The sequence below is a fragment of the Wolffia australiana genome, chromosome 15 (assembly GCF_029677425.1).
Source record: "Wolffia australiana isolate 7733 chromosome 15, ASM2967742v1".
NCBI classification, from domain to species: Eukaryota; Viridiplantae; Streptophyta; class Magnoliopsida; order Alismatales; family Araceae; genus Wolffia; species Wolffia australiana.
The window spans coordinates 6,031,423-6,053,229 of record NC_135849.1 but is presented as its reverse complement, the minus strand read 5'-3'; the positions used below and the strand labels follow the sequence as shown (position 1 = coordinate 6,053,229).

The 21,807-nt window shown below is 42.0% G+C and overlaps 1 protein-coding gene across 4 annotated transcripts in view; it reads left to right on the top strand.

The window, feature by feature from the left end:
• Positions 1-21,807, top strand: part of PHYLLO (2-oxoglutarate decarboxylase/hydro-lyase/magnesium ion-binding protein) — a 51,625-nt gene that overhangs the window by 19,243 nt on the left and 10,575 nt on the right. For all 4 annotated transcript variants that reach the window (XM_078587875.1, XM_078587874.1, XM_078587877.1 and 1 more), the window contains 6 exons: positions 1,952-2,050; positions 2,895-3,446; positions 12,245-12,466; positions 16,246-16,548; positions 20,322-20,389; positions 20,489-20,647. In XM_078587875.1, coding sequence (XP_078444001.1) covers positions 1,952-2,050; positions 2,895-3,446; positions 12,245-12,466; positions 16,246-16,548; positions 20,322-20,389; positions 20,489-20,647 — 1,403 coding nt within the window. The remainder of the gene's footprint in view (positions 1-1,951; positions 2,051-2,894; positions 3,447-12,244; positions 12,467-16,245; positions 16,549-20,321; positions 20,390-20,488; positions 20,648-21,807) is intronic.

The following is a 21,807-nucleotide window of genomic DNA, read 5'->3' as shown; positions in this document are numbered from 1 at the left end:
GTTCAGGCTATCATTGGAGGATTCACAATGTTCTAGAGCCCTAGGGACACTCACCTAGTCAGTTTCTGTGCATTATTTAGGCTCACTATTGACGAGAGGACAGATTTAGGCCATAGATTGGCAGCTCATGATGAAGGTGGAAGGGAGATTGGAGGTATGGCAAAACAGAATACTATCGAAGGGGGTTGCTTGGTGCTACTGCGATATGTTCTTTCTGCTATCACAATTTTCTACCGCTGTCTTTAAGATACCTATGGGGTTAGAAAAGCATCTGGAAGGCTTGATAAGGAGGTTTTTTAGAGAGGATCCAGATTCAGGTTTAAAAGGGGGATGTCCTTGACCTCTTGAGATGTAGTGCGCTGACCCATGAATCGGGGGCTTTGGGGGTTCTCCACCTACAGTTTATGAATTTGGCACTGTTGTCAAAATTGTGTGGTCAGTGTAGGATCTGTTCTGAACGTCGGACAGTTGTGCCTTGGAGCTTGATCGGGAGAGGCATGTAGTACAAGTTTGAGTGTAGTCTTTGTTTTGGTGTGGCCTGAGACGAATCTTCTTTTTCACATAGTAGATTTTGATGCCAAACTAGAAGATGGCACCGTTTTTAGATACTAGTCAGATAATTGGTTGGCTAGAGGCACCTTACAAGCGGAGTTTCCTAGACTTTTTGCCCTTGAATGGAATGCCCAGGCCACTATCAGAGAATGTTGGGATGGCACATGGAACCCAATCATAGAAAGGGCTTCGTCAGATTAGAGGGTTGAAGAATCGACGGGATGCAACGCACATTCATAAATCTAAGACCTTTGAGAGAGACACAAGATGGCCTGGCAGCTACTTTTCTATTTAAGGTGCATACATGAATATCAGAGGAGGAACATTGGAGGATCTGACAACCATTACGACAGGTGGCTTAAAGTGGAAATAGAAAGTTCCCATAAAAAATGAAGATTTTCTGTTGGTTGTTGATGAGGTGGTGACTTGTGGCATGTGCCATCCAAAAAAGTATGTTCCAGAAGCCTCGGCATAATGCATAGGGACAAGGAAGACGGTTCTCATCTCTTCTATGCATGTCCATTTGCCCAGATAATATGGGGGTATCGCAGCAGATCCCATGGGTGATTATCTCTCTGACAAGGCCTTCTATGACTATCAGAGAAAACGGAATGGGAAAGGATTCTCACAGTGCTATGGGCAATCTGGCTGCACCACAATGAGGTGGTATATAAGAGTAGAACAGCCTCGACAGAACTTTCTTCATGACATGTAGTCTATTGTAACATTCTGGTTTAAACCGGGCGGAAAGAGGGGCATTTTGGTTATCATGTATATTGAACCTCTATCTATTTTATAGCATCAGGTGATCTTCCTTATTATTATTATTTTAAAACATCCTTTAGTATTTTGTTCCACCTCAGGTCCATGGATCTGCCACATATCAACATTATCTTGGTCAATTCGTGTAAATATGTAATGCTGCTTGTAGGGAAAATTAATGTGAATCATTGAAATATAATGCCTGAGGTGCCACAGCAATGGAGGTAAAAAACGAATGAAGCTATTAAGATCCATAGCCAGTAAAGTTAACACTTAATAAAATGGAGGAATGTGATATTCCTGACTGTTTCTGTTGAAAAGGCATTTAGTAAGGTTCATTTGTTATTTTTGGGATCATGATATTATTGTGCTTTATAATGCTAAAACGATTGTTCAACTAGAATCTGTACCATATTTCTCCATACATATGCTCCAAGAGATAATTCTAACATACTTGGAAACCTTAGTGAAATACTTGGAAGCCAGTATCATCTCAGATTTTGTTGTCGCCTTAAATCTTTGAAATATCTGCATGAGATTTTTTGTCTCGTCTGCATATTGTTGTTAAAGAAAATCTCGTTTGCATACTTAATTTAAAAATTCCTAACCTTTTTTCTAATCAAAATGGCATTACCAGGTTGTGGAGGCAAGCCAAGATTTCCTGCCAATGATTTTACTGACAGCAGATCGTCCCCCAGAATTACATGATTGTGGCGCTAATCAAGCAATCAATCAAGTATTTCCATCATCCATTGACTACAAGATTAATTCAAATTTTGGTCTTAATGAGCCAAAGTTATTGACCTTCACTTAGCATCCTCTAATGATGGAATCTCCTGCAATTTTGGGTCCGTATCCAAGTTGATAAACACGAAATTTGGTCGTTTCCAAATTCATCAGTACAAACTGCGCTGATTCCACGGGATTCATCTTATTTTTTACAGTTTTCTGCAGTTTCAAAGGTTTTTCATCTTTTTTTCCAATGAAGAGAGCAATATGGTGAGCCATATTGTTTCCATAAAGAGATGGATTTCTGTGTGATCATTAAATCATATGTTGTTAGATGTTCTTTGTTTATGTTTTGTATGCCAGAGGATCATAACAAGAACACTAAATTTTGTTGTTCTTTATCTTATTTTTTTAATGCGGGAAGATCAGAACAGGAACACATAATTTTTTGGTTCTTTATCTTCCCTTTTTACGCCAGAAGATCAAATTATGAACATAGAATTTTGTGGTTTCATCATTTGTCCTTTTAATGAAATAAAGGATATTCTAAAAGAATCATCTTATTTGTGTACACTGAAAACTGTAGTTGACTTGAGAATTCTGTTCTCCCATGAATGGCCCCATTTGAATGGAATAAAGTTGTATCATTGATTGTTATGCAATGTGGGTGTATTTTAATCATCCGACTGTTTTCATCATTATGGTCTTTGGTTTTCATGTTCAGTGATGCACAATATGCTTCATCTGTTCACGATTTTGGCATTTCATGATCTTTGAGTTGTTTTCTCCATTTTTCATATTTATATTCCTACAAGTAAACTGATTGTATGCGTCTCATATTATTTTCTCAGGTTAATCACTTCGGCGAGTTTGTTAGGCACTCATTCAATCTTCCTGCCCCAACAGATGAAGTTCTCGCTCGAACAGTTCTCACATCAATTGACTCTGCCATTTACATGGCAACTCAGCCCGTTCCAGGTCCAGTGCATATTAATTGCCCTTTTAGGGAACCATTGGAAAGTTATCCACTGGACTGGGCGGTGGAATGTCTGAAAGGATTAGATAGCTGGTTCTTGTCTCGGACACCATTTACCAAGTATTACAACATGTACAACTTCTCTTTTTGTGGTGAAATCTATGAAGTTTTTAAAATAATTCAAAATGCCGAGCGGGGTATCCTACTAATCGGGGGTCTTCTCTCAGAGGAGGAAACATGGGCTGCTCTTTCCTTAGCTAAACAACTTTTGTGGCCTGTGGCGGCTGATATCCGATCTGGACTATGTATGAAAAAACTCAATGGTGCATTCTCCGATATGGATGTTTTGCCATTTATAGATAATTTAGATCATGTGCTTATATCGGAGGCAGCAAATATCTTTCTGGAGCCTGATGCTATTCTTCAGGTACCAGATGAAGTGCATGCTCCCATTCTCCTCTTTTTCTTGCCTTGGATTTATGGTTAAGTAAACCCCAAAATGATTTCTATCCCAACCGAAGCCAATCATGACTTTGATGATGTTAGCCGCATTTTTATGTTTTATTAAACTATGTCTTTATTAAACTAGTTGGAAGGTTCAACTCTGTGTTGAATGTGCTCTGATCCCTCTTCCGTCTCCTGTTGATGCTCCTCTCTCTGCTGAGAGCAGAGAATACCTGGCGGCTAGGGTTTGAATAAACAAAACAAGACCCACATACCTTTCTTCCATGCTGGATTAAATACTAGCCAGTTACAGAGGCCGTGGAGCCCACATACTTAAGTCATGTGGGCCACTAAACACAAGTATGGGCCACTTATAGGACGTGGCCCATTTACATCACTTATAAAGGGAAAAATAAAGAAAAGAAATAAGAAATGCAACTAAGATAGATAGCTCTAATCAACACTCTGGTGAAAAACGGAGGAAGTGAAACTTAGTCACACACTCTGTTGCTTTTACTAGTATAATTCTGTTGGATTATTCGAATGCTTTAAACAAATTGAGAAACTATGTGGTTTGATTTGGTAAAGAACTCTTCAGACATGCCATTGTTGGAGGCTCTAGTCATCATGTTAATCTCCACTACGAGACCCTGAGAGCCCAAGAGATCCATTCCCCCGGTCTCTGCTAAGTAATGTGCAAAAAATCCATGATTTTTTATCTTCATTCTGAAAACTACTCCTTCCTACCTCTGGAAATTATTGGGAACAGTACAAAAGTTGTGAACATACTGGTCAAGTGTATATTGCTTTAGCTTATAGTCTTTTTGTAATTTGTTCATCCCATTACAATATATTGCTTTAGCTTATGCTACTGGTTCATGTAAGTCGCAAAATTTTTTATTGCTTTACCTTATGTTAATGTTTCTTGATTAATAGTGGGAGGAGAATTTTTGCTTGAGATATTAGACCAACCTCCTGACAAAGAATACAATTCCTGACCATCCCTCTTTTGATACAAGGCCTCTTCTCCAAGAGTTACCGAATAAGGAAAAGAAAGATCAACCAATAAAAGAGAACTTGTTTACTAATATACCACACCTTTACGAAGCTAACAATAACGAGATTGGGAAAGAGCAGGGACATTTGTTTTAGCTTTTTCAAGCATTAGTTGCAGGGAGCAGCCAGTGGCTGGTGGCCAGGATCGAGCCTGCTGTCCAAGATAATTGGAGATCTCCAGAGGTCATCAGGAGATCTCCAATTATCTCTGATCTTCCCATCACAAATTCTACCTCTCTGTCTATTGTTCTTGATACTCTCCATTGACCTTGGATTTCACATCTATCAGGGTTTTCTTGATTCAAACCTCGCATCATCATTAACTGCTGATCTTACCATCTTTCCATCCAGTCTTCTCTTCCTGTGAAAGTTAAGATGTCACAAGATTAGAGGTGATGTGATACACGTATCGAGGTGGTCCATAGATATACATTTTATATGCATATGTGGATCTCCTTATGTTTTTCAGGAAGGGACTTAATGATAAGGTTTCACGGCTGGGTTTTTGCAAGAGTAAGGTAACAGAAAAAGATGAACTACATAGGCAATGGATTCCAGGAAGGGCCCTGATAGACTTGGGTGTTTTCTCAAAATGTCAGGGTACAATTCAGCTGGCCCTCTAGCTGGCACCCACTGACTTGTGATTCGAACAGTAGGTAACACAAAGTGGGCTGGCCCCTCCTTAATGTCCCAGTTGCCTTGGTTCTAAGTCTAGCCTTCTATCCCACTTCTTCCTCTTTTCAAATATATGGCCTCCATTATTCACTCCTTCATCCTTTCCCATTAGATCACTCTTAAAAACGGGGAAAAGTAAATCTGAGAGTCTTATCTGATCTTGGTTAGTTCTGTTATGCAGGAATGAATTGTGGGGTGGCTTCTTCTCCCCTTTGGTTGCAGGTCCTCCCCGCTCTCTAGCCTCAGCAACAACTGCCCCAAGTAGTAACTGAAATTTTGGGGTAGAATAGACTCCTCTTTGTCTTCTGTCCCATTTTACTTATAATCTTTGTGATAATGGTAATCCGAGGAGAGAGAAAGTAGAGAGAGAAATTAGAGAGAGAGAGAGAGTGCACAAGATTGGGGCAAGAAAAGATGTCTATTACTGCATCATAGTTCCCCTTATATACAGAATTAATCCAGGGCAAAAAGCCCTTTCAGACAGAGTTACTTGTTTAACAAGTAATTCCTTAATTGTTAAACAAGTAACCCTCCAACGGTTACTTTTGAAAAGTGACCGTTGGAGGGTCCAACGGCTAGTTAAAAAACTAGCCGTTGGAGGCTGGGCCTGTCCAGAACAGGCCCTGAATATATCAGGCCCTGATTGGGCCTGATATTCAGTGGGCCCTTAGTGGGCCCATAGTGGGCGTGTAATGAGCCCTTAGTGGGCCATTACTGGGCTGCTAATGGGCCTTGCAGAGGTCCATTAGCAGCATCCTAAGGTCATTAGTTCTTTTATTAAATATCCTAACAGTTCTATTACAATTACATGGCCTTAGGCCCATGGTTAGTGCATTAATCCTTAACAATCTTCATCACACCTGCAACAGGACTTACCGTTGTCTTTTAGTGGTGTGTATAGGGCACATTCTTGATGAGAGCCTATCAGAGAGGCAGTCATGGAGGAAGAGTCTAAAGAGTGAGAGTTGGGAAAACTTCTCTGTCTAACTTTGCTGTAGTTACTTTCATTCCCAATCCAGTTCATTTACGTTCTTCTGCTAATGCCTTCCATTATCCTCACTTGATCCTTTTGTTATGTTATGATATAAAAGGTTTATCGATTAACTTATATGTAGGTATAATTGTGATGATAGCGGAGAACTTCCAGTCCTGCTCTACTTATTTTATGGAGGGCTCCATGAGAGAAGTTGAGAATCTCTCCACGTTGCTAGAGCTATTTGCAGATTTTTTGGGTCTACAGTTCAATGGTGCCTAGTCTGCATTTGTGGGTTTGGGTTATGACTAGAGGAGGCACAGTGCTCTGACGCCTTAAGGACACCATTGGGTCATTACCTATGTATGGGCTAGCTAGGCCTGCCATTGATGGGGGTAATGGGTCTAGTGATTAAGAAGATGGACAAAAGATTGGAGGGGCTGCTTGGTGCTGCTGCATCGGTCCTTTCGGCTATACCAATCTTCTATCTCTCAGTCTTTAAAATACCTTCAGGTTTCAGAAAGTGACCGGAAGGCTCGATGAAGAGTTTATTTTTGAAAGGATCCAAATCAGGGCAGGATAAGGGATGTCATTGGTATCTGGAGATGTTATATGCTGACTGGTGGAGCAAGGGGGGTTGGGGGTCCTACATATAAAATCTATGAACCTATCACTGCTAATGAAATAGGTGGGCAGAATATGAGATTGGAGGAGGGTTTGATCTTGAAAGTCCTAGAGGACAGTTATGGCTTGGGGCTGAACAAGGACAAGTGTATGGCTCTACTCCAAGGGAAAACTACTTTCTAGAATGGCTTGAGACTGATCATCCCTTGAGCCCAGAATTATTATGTTTCAAATTTGGGGATGATTTTGTTTTAATATTGGTTGGTGAAGAAGCTCGTGGAGGGAGAAGAGAGAAAGTAGATCGGAAAAAATTAGATTGATCTATAGAAGGGAAAGGAGAGGGAGAGTGAAATAACACCTATTCAACAGTTGGACATCTGGTCAGCTTGAGGCATCCTACGAGAGGTGTTTCCAAGCATGTTCACCCTTGCACGGAGTCCCCACGCCACAGTTAGGGATTGCTAGGATGCCGCATGGAGTCCACTATCTGAGGGTGCCCTGTTGTGTCTGCAGGTGGAAGAATTGATGAGCATGCAATAGTTACTGGTACATCTTAGACCGTTGAAGAGACAAGATGGATGGGGAAGAAGAGGTACCTCCTTTTTGGTCCCAGAGGCCTACATGAAATTCAGAGAGGTATTGACAGTGAAATCGATACACATTACTACATGGTGAATTCTGTGGAAATAGAAAGTTCCTGTAAAGATGACAATAAGCCACAATAAGAGGATGTTGCTGGATTCCTCACCAGAATACACTATGTGAACAAAGAACGAGAGAGACTGCTCCCACCTCTTCTTTGCACGCCAGTTTGCCCAAGAGATATGGGCGTCACAATAAATTCCTGGGGGGATGTCTCATTAGATTAGGCCTTCTGGGATTTCTCAGAAGATGTGGTTCCAGGAGTAGGACAGTATGGGGAAGGCCTCATGCGGTGCTATGGGCAGTATGGCTGCACGTTAATGGGGTGGTTTTTAAAGGTAGAGCAGCCTGGATGGACAATGTTATTCATGACACGAAGGGTCTTGTTTCCTATTGGCTTTGAAAGAAGGGGGGCCATTCTGGTCATCCACTGTACTTCATGTTCATATTTATAGCGTCAGCTTCATCATCGTTCTTGGGTTATCTTCCCTGTTTCCTTCAACTAGCTCTCTGATTCATAAGCAATCACATTATTGATTTACAATCCCATCTTTAATATTGTATGGGCATTAAAGCCTCAGAAAGATTAAAATTGGCAATCACCCCTTGAATCATTTGCATACATCTCATTGAGTTCTTTTTTTTGGAAGATGAATAAAAGAGGGTTCACCCGGCGAAAGGGTAAAATCGGGCATACACATGTTAACAACTAAAGCTCTATCCGTACATGGTCATCCTCTCCCCTGTCTATATGTAGCTTAAGGAAACCATGTTGCCATGAGGCCCTCTACCTTATAGGCAAGGCCCTTCGCAGAAACCTTCCTCCACCTGCAGAGCACCTCATTCCGATGAAGCCATAGCACTCCTAGAGCCGCCTCTATGGATGGAATCCCTGAAAGCCTCCTCTGATGTCATATCCACTAACAGGAGCACTTGATGGTCTAGATTATGTGGGCGAAGGTCACTCAAAAAATAGATGATTCCTGTCCACATCTCCTCTTGTGCATAACATACATGCCACCAACGTATCTAGGTACATCCTCTAGCGAAAGACGCAAATCACCAATTTCATTCGCAATAAAAGCCACCTAAAAATCTTTACCTCCAGCAGAATGTTTTGTTGCCATATAGTCTGGCATGCCTAGATAGTCAGTTGCTCCTCAAGTTCCTCTCCGAATAACGTCGTGCTCTGGAAGGAGGAATAAGTATGCTTTGTTAATGCTCTCCACATTACCATTCCCTTCGTGAAATGCTTCCAGCGTGGGCATCACATCTGGCTCAATCAGCCTTCAAAAAGCTTAATTGAAAAATATCGGCTGGCCATTCGGTACCGCTGCCTCTTTGCTGTATAGTTGTCTAATCAGCTCTGCCTTGTGTTTTGGAGCAAGCTCCTGTACTCCTACCACATCACTTCCACCAATTATGTTTCCTCTTATGATAAGCTTTGACGGATTGTGTACACAATCCTATAGGGGATGCCCTGAATTCCTACGACGCATGTGCTTCTTAATTCCCTTGATGATCCATCACTAGGAAGGACCCAGCACCACCTCAGCCCTGCTCCCCCGTTGACCTCTTGCTCCCAGATGATCCCTGAGAATTATGCTGATATAGAGGTCCCACAGACAGAGAAGTGTCCATTCACGAGAGAACATACTTCTGCCATGTTTAGGGTGGGATAGTTTTTCCATAGACCTTGCTGCACCTCTTCCACTGCCCGAGCTCCTCGCATAACCTCCCTAATTAGGCAGCCCATCTGAGCCCCTTGGTATCTCATCCTCTCTCCCCTCTTCATGCTGGTGTCTTCCTTCTGCTGAGGATCCCCAGGCCTTTAGCCTATACTTTGAGGGTCGTCAGTCCAAAAGCTTCTCTACCTCTTGGGCATTCCATTTGGTGATGGCCTGTCCCCATACACCTTTGACATACCAACTAGCCTTGACATTCCCTGCCTCCCAGTTTGTGTGATGCAGGTCAGAGGGGAGTTCTCTGCTGTTGCAGACCAACTCTCACCCAACCCTCCTCTTCTTCATTGGCTGGCTTGTGTTTCTCCCTGTCTCTTCTGATGGCAACTTCTGGGGGGCTTAGTGATTCCTCTCTGTTCCATCGCTCCTCTTACCTTCATGCTGTGGAATACTTTGTCTCCAATTCACTGCTTCGCCCTTTATCCCCCAACTCTCGTTGCGATCAAATCACATCTCAACCAACTTCATGCGATTCCTTGATTGCAGTGCGAGGGTTGAAAGCCATCTGGGGTACCTTGCAATCCATCCTGTTGCAAGATTGTGTGGCAATTTGAGAACTCATGTCACGGTCGACTTCCCTTGTTTTACCATGCGGGACATGGTGGCCATGGACTGTGACACAGCCTTAGTGCACGAATAGTGTAGGAACAAGACTTGAATCCACAATCTTAAATCCATAAAAATAGCTTCTACAACCCTTGAGTTTACAAGGGGGTTGTGCTTGAGTCCACAAGCACTAAATCACACTCTTGCAAAGAGAACACCTTGAGGGGAGAAACAAGAGTTTCAACAAAACAATGCCCTTCAATGTTGGTTTGTCAAGGGTACATCGGGGCCTTATATAAATGTAGGGTTATCGATAATGACGATACTGATGAAAAGACAACTCAAAACATTGAGAAAATAACTCTAACAAGTTGAAACAGAGGATTAGCAGCTAGACAAGCCTGAGCAGAGATATTTCGCAGATTTTGGGGCCCGTAGTATCTTTCAAAATATATTGTGTGGTTCAAGATCTTGACTAGACAAACTGGAGCAGAGATATTCTGCAGATTGTGGCAGCAGAAGAATCTGTCAAAGGATTCTGTCAGAGAAAATCTGGAAAAGTATTTTGTCAAGGAAAAATATGTCGGAGGATTTTGTTTGAGAAAAATCTTTCAGAGGATTTTTGTGGGTCTCTGATTACTTATTTTCAGATCTTGCCAGTTTCTATAATGATCTCCTTCTTGGGCCACCGTCTGCTATGGGCCTCAGAAAATGGGCTTCTGGGCTACATCAGATTGCCTCACCATGCCCTGCCCTCCGTCGTGTGGTCAGCATTAACTTGATCTCTTTGCATCATGATTGGAGATCATGACTTGACGCCCTTCCCTCCATTGTGATGCCATCCTCCTGCGATCACCTCACCTTGCATGGCTGTGCATTGGGACCTCACATCTCCTTTTCCTCCATTGCGTTGTCGTCTCGTATTCAGGATTACCTCCATCACGTCACTTGGGCCATCGCCAGGCCATGGTTTCCTTCTCGCGTTTTGATATACGCCCAAGGTAAATTCTCAACAAGAATTGAAGAAAAATCTGTATAATACGCTCTGATCAGATAACGTTTATGATTTGAGGCACAGAAGACCAAGACAAACAACCAAGAAGATGAGAAGAGAGAAGAGAGTAGAGAGAATGTAAGATAGTAGAAAGGGAGCTCAGCACATCAGCCGTTCCCTGGCCCTTCTGGACGTAGGATCTCTCGCCCAGCCACTTCTTGAAAATCCCAACAGAAAATCCGTACCCCTTTCTTGAGTGCAGGGAATTATTTATATAGACTTTTCCCACCCATTCCCCTTCTCTATCAGTCAAAGGCAGCCTGCCTTTCTTTTCTGGGGTGTTTGTTGTAAGTCTTTGGGAGGTTTGTAACATGTTTCCATTGCGGTGGAGAGAGTGGGGGGGGGAGGGAGTTTTTGGGGGTGGAAGTGTGCGGGAAGAGAGAGGGTGGCTGCGGTGGAGATCTGGGGGAGTTCATCTCATTGAGTTCTATGATATCTCAAATTTACAATCAGCATTGGACTTGTGTTTCGGGCACCAAAGTCACTATGCTCCTTAGGTTTACTCCAGTTTGACAGTTTCAGTTTTGCTACTAATCTCAGGACCACAACATTTCAGTGCTCCTTTCTTGGCTTTTGCCTTGTTATTCAGAAGAGTTGGAAACATGTTGTTTCACGTTCTTGTGCTAAAAGGGAACTACATTGCATTGCTTAGAGATTTGTTAATTCATTCTAAAACAAAAAATCACTGGGAAGTAGAAACTTTATGGCACTTCATCTGTTAAACTATTTTCATAAACAAGATAGCCATCAATATTCTGCATGATTTTGTTTACTCTTGAGATGCATCATATAAATGACTATCAATATTTTAAAATTAATCTTTGTATGATTTGTTTTTTCAAATAAACATTTTACCCTGGTTATACTAAACAGGTCGAGATTTATAGACACTCAGTGAAGGATAAACTGAAGGAGGTCTTATTTAAATACCTTACCTTTGAAGCCATCTAGGACAATTTTTAAGATTTTTACTTACAGCAGTTCACTAGTCTTTTTTAAAAAGTTGAAAATGATGCATTAAATTCTTCAGGTTAGGAGGGAGTCTCGTTCATAACCGTCTCATTTTAAGTTAGAATCTCAGATTTGTCTCTTATCTTTAGTACTTTCCATTCTAAAATTACCTTTTGAGCCATAACCCTTATTGCATCCCCTGAAACTAACAAACCTTCTGAATTTAGTATTTAAATGTCAAGCTGTCGTGTGAAATAAATTACCCTTTAATAACCTTGCCTATGGAGCTTTCATCTTCTCAATAGGCGGCCAAAGAAGCTACTGCTATTCACTTTGAACACCTTAAATTCTTTGGATGCTTTTTGTACCGAGTTGCATGAAAAATCTGTCTTTATAATATCAAAGACTAGTGAATATCTTTTATATTTTCTTCCATCTTTCGTAATCTTCCAAGACAAAGATGTGTTTAAATTTAGTCAGAGCTTTGGAAATGTCTATAACTTTTCTCCATTTGACAGATTGGAAGTAGACTCACAAGCAAACGTATTTGTCAGTTTTTGGAGTTTCATTCACCAAAATCTTACATTCTGGTGGACAAGCATCCCTACCGACATGACCATTCCCACATTGTTACTCACAGGGTACAGAGTACTGTTGTCAAGTTTGCTGAGAGCATGCGTAAAAATCAATTTTCTCCCAAGAAGGAATGGAGCCAGCTTCTGATGGCCCTTGATACAGCAGTATGTATTTCTGTGTTTCTTCATTTATTTTCCTTCAGCTGTCATGTACAGAAAGAAATATTTAGAAGAAATGCCACTACTTTGCTACTTGACCCTTTTCTTTGACATATTATAATATATTAACTAACTTTTCTCGGCGATTTTCTGTCCAACCTTTCGCTTTTATCCTACAGTTTAACTCCTCAAGTTGAAAGGGATGGCTATGTAAAATACCAGGGGAGTTTATGATACGTTTCCAGCCAGGGATCGTATCGTGAGGGAAGAGGGAGCTGGCCCTGGAGGAGTTGACAATGACTTGAGGGAGCGTGGGCAGGGAGGAATGACAGGGTAAGTGTCTCCAGTGGGGAAATGACCCGACAGAGTGGACATTGTCGGGGAAGATAACAGCTACCAAAATGGAAACTCTACATTTTCTTTTTTGAATGCTAAAAGGCGGTCACCCGAAAAGATCGGTAACCACCCAGAAAATACATGACTCAAGCCCTAAGGCTCATTTACATGGGTATTTATCCTCGTCCCCCTCCGATCCTGGCTCTGGGAAACCATGCCGCCATATGTCCCTCCACCTCGTGGATTAGCCAGTCCGTGGAGGCTGTTCCACCTCGAAATACCACTTCCTTCCTGTGGCGCCAAATTCCCCAGAGCACTGTCAACGCTCTGCCCCCCTCTTCATTTTGTCTAGTTCCAAGTCTCCGCATAGAGTCCCAGAAGGCCTCTTCTGATGTCGTGGTCACCATCGTCTGAGTTCGTGTGGCCCACAACATTCGAGCAAAAGGGCATCCAAATAATAGATGGTTACAGTCCTCGTCTCCTCCTGTGCACAGAACACATTCCGTCAGTGCGTCAGGGTACATTTTCCTCCAGAAAACTCAGGTCGCCAGTCTATTCCGGAGTAGGAGCCACCCGAAGATCTTTACTTTCAAAGGGATCTTTAGGCGCCATATCTTCCGGCATGCCTGGACAGTCTCTAAATTTTCTGTGTTTCCCTGGCGAATCTTCTTGTAGGCTTTCCTCACTTTGAAAGGGGCATTGGTCCAGTCCCACCCATCATTTTTGTCGTAACTGGGGCAAAGCTGGTTCAAAGCTTGTTGCATCTCCAAGAGGTCCGCCGCTCTTCTGTCTGATAGGGCGCCCACGAACCTCGGGTTCCATGTGCCGTCCCAACACTCCTCCACTGTGATCTCGGGGCGTTGCAGTAGCACAAATAGCCGCGGAAGTGCTATTTGCAGGGGGCAACGTGACGACCAGTGGTCTGTCCAGAAGCGAAATACCGAGCCGTCGCCTAGTCGGGCGGAGTAGAAATCTTGAACTCTGGGGAATATTTGTCTGAGACCTTGCCAAAAAGGTGACGCCCCTCTAACCGGAGCCGTTTTCTCAGCCCAATTTAAGCCCTCGCCGTAGTTGTCTCTCAAGACTTGGAAACTCTACTTTTAATCCAAATCCTATCCTCCAATGAGGAGGGCTACCTATTTAAAGGGAAATGCAAGATGGAAGGGAAAGACGAGAATGCCCCTAGTGGGCCTATTAGAGGGAGTGGATTGTAACAGTTTAACTCCTCAAGTTTAAGTCAGTTTTTTTCCAAAATACCTGGGGAAGTGGAGCTAGTCAAGGTTGAAGGAATGGGTATGCAAACTTTACTAGAAGAACACATGAGAAGGCTTGAACATCATCTAACAGACGGGAAGGACAGGAAGAATTGGGCAGATGTGCAAAGAGGTGACAAGCTGCAACCGATGAGTCATCAATGGTTTATTTGGGGATGCATGGAATGCCGATGGGATCCTGTTGAAGGTTCGTGCTGGCAGACATAGTCAGGTCTTCCATAAGACTCCATTACCTCATTTGGAAGAGGCTGCTTCCGAGGAGCCAAATGTGGTGGTGTTAGAGGCATATGAAAACCAAAAGGCACCATCATCATCATGATGAGGATATTAGAATGTCATTCCCTATCAGTGCTACTGCCTCTGATGCGAGGGGACGGCAAAGGGACATCTTGGGAAGAATTGGTGAGATCGCAGAAAAGGAGTGTTGGGACCTTATCAGGCCCGGCTGGCATCTAACAGCTGTTGGTTACTCCTCTGAGGAAGCTGCTGCTAAGTGGAGAGCTCTGTGAGGCCATGGCAGTTAATGCGGGAGTCAGCAAATGTGGGGTGAGAAGATAGGCCCTCCACACATGTGATCCACTCCGTCAAGATTGGAGGTATTCTAGGAAAAGATGTCAACAAATCCACCGCTACTCAAGCGGCAGACATAGAACAAATATTTTTTTTTGAAAGAAATAGGGAAGACCACCCGAGGCCGGTGGTCTACCTGCTACCATTAAAAATGAAAGTTATGTACAATCAATATACAGTCAAGACCCAAAATGGGTCTACCTTTAAGTTCCCTCCAACCCACAAGGACACTAGTGCCTGAATGTCATGAGTGACATTCTCCACCGAAGCCGTCCTCCCCTTGAACACCACCTCGTTCCGATGCAGCCATAGCGCCCACAATACTTCTTGCAGCCTCCCCCACTCCAGCCGGCTCCTGGATCTCTCGAACGGGACTGCTTCCAAATCATGAATGGGAAGACAGCGTAAGGGTTAGAGTTGAAAGTTGAGGAAGAGAGAAAGCAAAAGAGGTAGGAAGAGCTTACGGGTTGTCTTCCTCCCTCTCTCCATTGGGGGATGTTCACAGGATGCCTGGATTCATGTTCCTGATGGGCACATGCCTAGGTAATCTTCCTCGGGGCCTGCAAGTAATGAGAGTGGTCTTTTCTTCTGGTATGATTGGTTCAGGGTCTTTATAGAGTTGATGTTTTCGAAGGAAGACTATTGGATGGGCCAGTTTGTTGATGCAGCAAACTGAAGAAGAATGACAGCTTTGCACTTATTGCCATCTTGGTGTACTGTTCTGTAAACAATTGTTCAGCGTATTCCTTTGGGGGGAATTAGGTTGGCCTGATTGAATAAAGGGATACTAAGGGAAGAGTTTCCGTGCCTCTTTGTCCTGCACGACATCCTCGTGCCATGGTTTGAGAATGCTAGGATGGCACATGGAATCCACAATGGGGTCTTCATGGTTACAATGGGGCCTTAGATTGGCCAGTATAAGTAGAGGGTTGTCCAAATGACAATACCCTTGAAAAGACTAAAAACATTGGGAAAAATAATACTAACAAGGCAAAACAAAAAACCATAAACCTGACAAGTCTGATCTGAGATATTCTGCAGATTCTGAAAGGCTTGTAGAATCCTTCAAAAGATATTGTGTGGCCCAAGAAAATTTTTGACAAAAAAATGGAAGATTCACACATCTGCACATTCTTGTAGATGTGTAATGTATCAAGAGGATTTTGTGTATCTCTAGGTGATTGTCTAAATGATCTCTTTTGTTTCCAAAAGATTCTCCACCTTGGCCCACCATCTGTCGATGTGATTCACTAAACGGGCTTCTGGACCATAGGAATGCTTCATTTTTACATCCCATAAAAAGAGCATTTAAGTAGGTTATACATTTATTCTGCAGACTCAAAGATGGTGTCAAGTTCAAGTATTTATGTAGGTTATATGCTGACTCTACAAACTCAAAGATTGACATATATATTTCTATTGGAACTCTCCAACAAGCATCAAGCAGGGACTCAGGATTTGGTCTATGTTGCGTCCTTTGTAAAATCGAAGATATTTATTGTATTGTATTGTTTTAGATGTTAATGCACTGTGTTCTGAACCTTTATTTTTATCATCTGGAAAATTATAATGCTTATGACTCTTAGATTTTTGTTTCCTCATCAGGTTTCTAGAGAAATATCTCTTCAAATCTCTCTAGAATGCTCCTTAACTGAGCCATATGTAGCTCATGTGATGGGCGACTCACTAGATGAGAATGCGGCATTATTTATAGGAAACAGCATGGCCATAAGGGATGCAGATATGTATGCAAAAGGATGGGTGAAGTCAAGCCCTTCAACTTTGCTGGAATGTTTGAAAGATGCATTGCCTTTAAGAGGTATTCGGATAGCTGGAAATAGAGGGGCGAGCGGCATTGATGGTCTATTAAGCACAGCAGTTGGTTTCGCTGTTGGTTGCCAAAAAAAAGTGAGTTGAAATTGGCATGCTACTGTTTTACAATCATGACCATTCTTTTTGCTTATTTATGTAGATGCTGTGAATTAAAAAAAAACTACCTGTTTCATTGGCCTTAATCATCTTCTGTGTAGGTTTCTCTTCTTCGGAACTATTTTGCAATAATAATGATTGCTTTATTTCTCAGATATTTAAAATTTGCACTCTTATAGCTTGGAAATATCATTCGCATGTCACTGACATCCTTAGTCTTTTATTTATCAACTATTTAACTCAGTGATACTGATACAACACTGATCAGAGTTGTATCAGAACCCCAACTTCTGCAAATCAATCTGATACACAACAGTGTATCGTAGTCCAACAACAACCTTGAACAAATCTTGAATTGCAAATCCTCCAGGGCGTGACCAATAGTAGTATCCAAAATAAAGAGAATAATCGAAAAGAAGAAGAAAACGATGAGAAGATAGATGGAGAAGTATCTCCCTCCCGGTCGATCTTCTCCCCTCCGGCTGCGGTCGCCTGCTGCTCCGGCCTCCTGTCTCTATGACCGTCCTGATCTTCTAAAACAAACTCCCTGCCTTTTCTTGCTCAGCTTGTAAGGGTCTCTCACGTTCGGGCCCACACATGCCTGTAACTAACTTTCATTGTCTTTGGGCCCTCTCTGGTATTTTTGTGTGAGGAATGTATCACAATCCATTGGTAAATACGTGTCCCTGGAGTTCTGGATTGCAGCTCACGAGAGAGAAGATAGAGAGGAAGAGAAGAGCAATAAATGGCTGAGTTGACATACCAGGAGAGTAGGGACAGCATGTCACCTTCTTGCTGAGAGGAAGTCAGAGCGGCCTTCCTGCAGGTATGGACATTGGCACAAACAATGAAATCTGGGGGATAAAAGGGACTACTTCTAAGAATAAGACTCGAGATGTACTTTTTCCGTGGCCCTTAAGAGGGCGCCTCATACTTAAAGAGAGTTGGGTACGTTGGGCCCACATTTTTCTTAAACTTGATGTGGGATTGCATTAGATACTCTGCTGAACTTATTCGAGTTTGAACACCTTGTGTTGTTGGAGTCACTGGAATACTTCATCTAAGTTTTTTAATGAAGTGACAATATCAGGAGGCGAGAGTGGCCGTTAAAGGCATTAGAGAAGGGCGACATAGTGATAAAGGACTAGGAAAGTTGCCACTGCCCTCAGCTAATTTGAAGATGCACGTGCAGGTTCCCTCTCACATGCGGGTGTCAACACTTTAGATTACTGGCATCTTCTTGTTTGATTGATAGGTCCTTGTCAGGACATTTATCAGTGCACCCAAGAAATTCATGTATGCTATCCGATTATGTGATCAAGTTCAAATATCAATATCCGTATGTGTTCCCACCTGTCAGATCTTCCATTACAGAGACTTAAAATGAGAAAGATTGGGTATACGAAGCTTCAAATTACGAAGGAAAGCACTACTCAAGAAATTGTGGAATTGAAGAGGAAATGCTGTGGTGCCAACAATAGGAGAGGACTATCCTATGTATTAAACCTCTGTCCAGTCTTGAGGTCTCGTATAATATAAGAAAAAGATTATGGAAACTGGAAGAGCCTTTGTGAAATGACAAAAAAAATAAATATAAAAAAGGGGACTTGAAAAATAGAAAAGAGGGAAGGATAAGGTACAAATGAGGCTGTCCCAAAGTCCATTACTGGAGCCTCAGAGCCACCTGCAAGAGTTGTAAGTGAAGACATCAAGAACCTATCATTTGATTATTGGTGGTCCCAGGGTGCCATACTGAATGATGACAGAAGACACATACTGATGAGGAACCTGCTGAGAAGATCACTAAATTTAACTTATGGATGGTCTTGTAGGGTCAATGTAGGCACCAGAGGAGCCAATGTGACCACTGGAAGGGAGGCTGTCTCAACTAGCAGAGGAAGTCTCATTTTAAGAATATTTGAGCAGTGCTCATCAATTAAAGTGAACTGATAACGTGTCTTATGTAAGACTAATGGATCTCAAAACACGTGTCAGGGATATGATTCCTGTGTCAACAGTGTGTAAGTTCAACCTGAACTATGTTCATGGATACCTGTTTCTCATCCATAATCACTGCATCCATGACCCCATGATCATGAGTCTGCAGACCCAGGCTCACTCATATATATTTTATTGAAATATAAAAGGGGTGAACACTCGATGAATTGGTGAACCCACCATGAGGACCTTACATTCTTTTCACCATCAATCTGATCATGGCTCCAGCGGGGCAACCGGCGAAGAGGGAAGGATTTGAATATGATCGAATTGGTCGCCTGCTGGAGCCATGTTGCCTTTAAACCCATCTGTGTATGGCTCCATACACTGCCAGTCAGTGGGACACTTTGTCACCATATGAGTCTGCATACTCGGATTTGCAACCTATCTTCCTCTCGCCGCTCCCTGATCTTCGCGTAGGCCATCTGAACTGAGAAGAGGCCACTTGTCCATACTCAACCGTCTTGCTCTCCGTCATTTGGTCTTAATGACTGCTGGAGTCTTGCCTAGAACAAAATTCTTCCTCGAGAGGGGGAAGAAGGGTTCCAGAGAGATTCCTCCACTGGAAAGCTTTAAAGGAAGCTCTGGGTTCTCAATTGGTCTTGTGGTTTCTGCATAGACCGTATATGGGTTCACAGGGAGCCTGGCTTGAAATTCCAACTAGATGCGAGCAGATTTGCCTGAGTTCTCAATGAGGATTTGGTCGGCATTCTTAATGGCATATTATTCTAATATAAATACTTACAGGTGCGAGAGGTTGAAGCCATAACAGCAGAAATGTTGGCAACATTCTTTTTCTATGCTAATTTTTCTGATTGTTGACCATCAATCAGATGGACACACAGCTCTGATACCATGAAGAAATCTTCCTCAAATTAAAACCAACATATACATGGGAAATGAGACAGGACCCTGTTACAGATGTGACAAATGTTCCATAAACTTCTCTTCTAGATACTTATTACCTGGCTCATGTACAAGGAAATACAATCAAGAAATTTTGTTATTGCAGTAATTAATTATCCGGATCATACATATTTAACTGTAGTCTTGAGTAGGAGAGAGGGAGAACAGGACATGTGGAGAGAACAAGAGACACAACACAGAAAGCATTCGCTCAATCTGGAAAGAGGATGTTACAGTATCCCAGCTTTTTGCAGAAGTCCTGAAACATGGTGCTGAGACTTGATAGAAGCGTGCATTTTCTCATAAAAGGTTACATCTTTATAGATTTGGTAAGGTCATGAGAAATAAGGGCTGGAGACTTTATTTTATAATAGTCATGTGAGCCTTTTTGTCACTGATAACATTCTGCTTACTGGTTCAATCATCCTATAGAGATTGGTAGATGGATGGTGAGAGAGTCCTAGAAAACCACAATCATCTTACTTGATATCAATGAATGAATATCATTCTTCCAAAAACAGAGAGAATTGTTATCCAGTCAGATCGTTGAACTCAAGTCTTAGATTGCCAATGTGATGAAAGATAAGCAGAACTAGAAAGTGGGAGCTGGAAATCATCACATTTTAGAGTTTCTAGATGTTTCTCAAATAATAAACTATTGTGTATTATAACATCATATGGCTGAGATTTTAAACAAGTGCAAAATTCATGATCTTTCCTAGAAATTACTTCTCTTTGGCCGCCCCTGTTGCAATTGATTCTGGAAATTTAGAGAACTGGATTTCAAGTTAATCATCGAAGTAGAGGAAATTTTTGACATAGTTAACTTATACATGTCGTTCATCCAGGTGCTTTGTATGATTGGCGATGTGTCCTTTCTTCATGATACGAATGGACTGTCGATTCTAAGTCAGAGGTAGAATTGTGATTCATACAGGCATAGAATTGGTCAGCCTTCATTATTTTTTAACTTATTACTCGACAAATCATCTAACATTTTTTTGACTCTATGGAGGATTCAGCGGAAGCCTATGACAATTCTTGTGATAAACAACCATGGTGGAGCAATCTTCAGTCTACTGCCCATTGCAGAGAGAACAGGATCGGATATACTGGAGAAGTACTTTTATACCTCCCACGATATTTCTGTTAAAAAGCTGTGCGAAGCCCATGGGTACTGCTCTTGAGTTATCTTATCTATCAGCATACTTCATTTCATTTTTTAAGCAATGGAGTCATTTTTAAGATGGACTACTTGTGAAGTGCATTCTTATTGACTCCACTCTTTTTCCAAAAATATCTTCCTGCAAAGTCGGTGTAGGAACTCTGCATGTCGTACAGCTTTTGTTTTCTGGGTATAATTTTTTGATCTTTACGTTGGATTGTGGAGTCTCTTGGATGTCCTGTCTAGATTTGGGTTTGAAACAGAGGTACTTGAAAAACTCAACTATTACATCTGTCAGTGCCCCACCCTCCAAATGTCTCAATTCCACTTGTCAGCGATGGAAGAAAAAAAATGATACAATGTGCCTTTCCATGAGAAAAAAAGATAATAGATTCTTAACATTGTGATGCCCTAATCATCCCAGTCAGACCTTCCCTTGTGAGATCCATTTCTAATCAGATCTCAAACGGGCAGTCGTGAAATATTGAAGAATTTATTAAATATAAGAAATGAGGACAAGAAATAAAAGGAAGGTACACGATATTAGGGGGCCCATGCGGACAACATCTGAAACAATGGTTTACTTATTGTTAACTATGGATCTGGGACTGAGAGTTAGAAGAAGAAACAGAACTACTTGTTATTACTCAAGACGTTACATTCAACAGACGATGAGTATCCCGTTCTTATACATGCCTCCAACGGCTAGATTAACGGCTATTTTTCTAGCCGTTATTAGGTAAAAGAGGGAAAGCTAGAGAATCGGATAATGGGCCTGACAGGCCTGATATGGCGTTCCTTGTTCTGAGCTTCTGGGATGATCTATCATGTCTTGACACTTATGATATGTCCATGTCCTCAAAAATGAGTATATAGCCACCATATGCTGTGACTAGATAAATCAAATAACAACCCAGTAACAGAAGGGAAGAAGGGTCTGAAGTCAATGATACACAAGAGGGAGTTCAAAGGTATTAATGATGGAATTGAGGATTGAGTCAAGTGAGAAAAGAGGAGTCTTCTCTCAATCAAAGAAAGCAGAGGAGGCCAATCGGAGAAATGAGAGAGATGGTGAGAGTGAATACTGAGGTCTAAGATCATCTGCATGGGCACAACTCTTACGCATCGGCATGGATGGATCACACAGTGTGGGTCGCTTTTCAGAAATT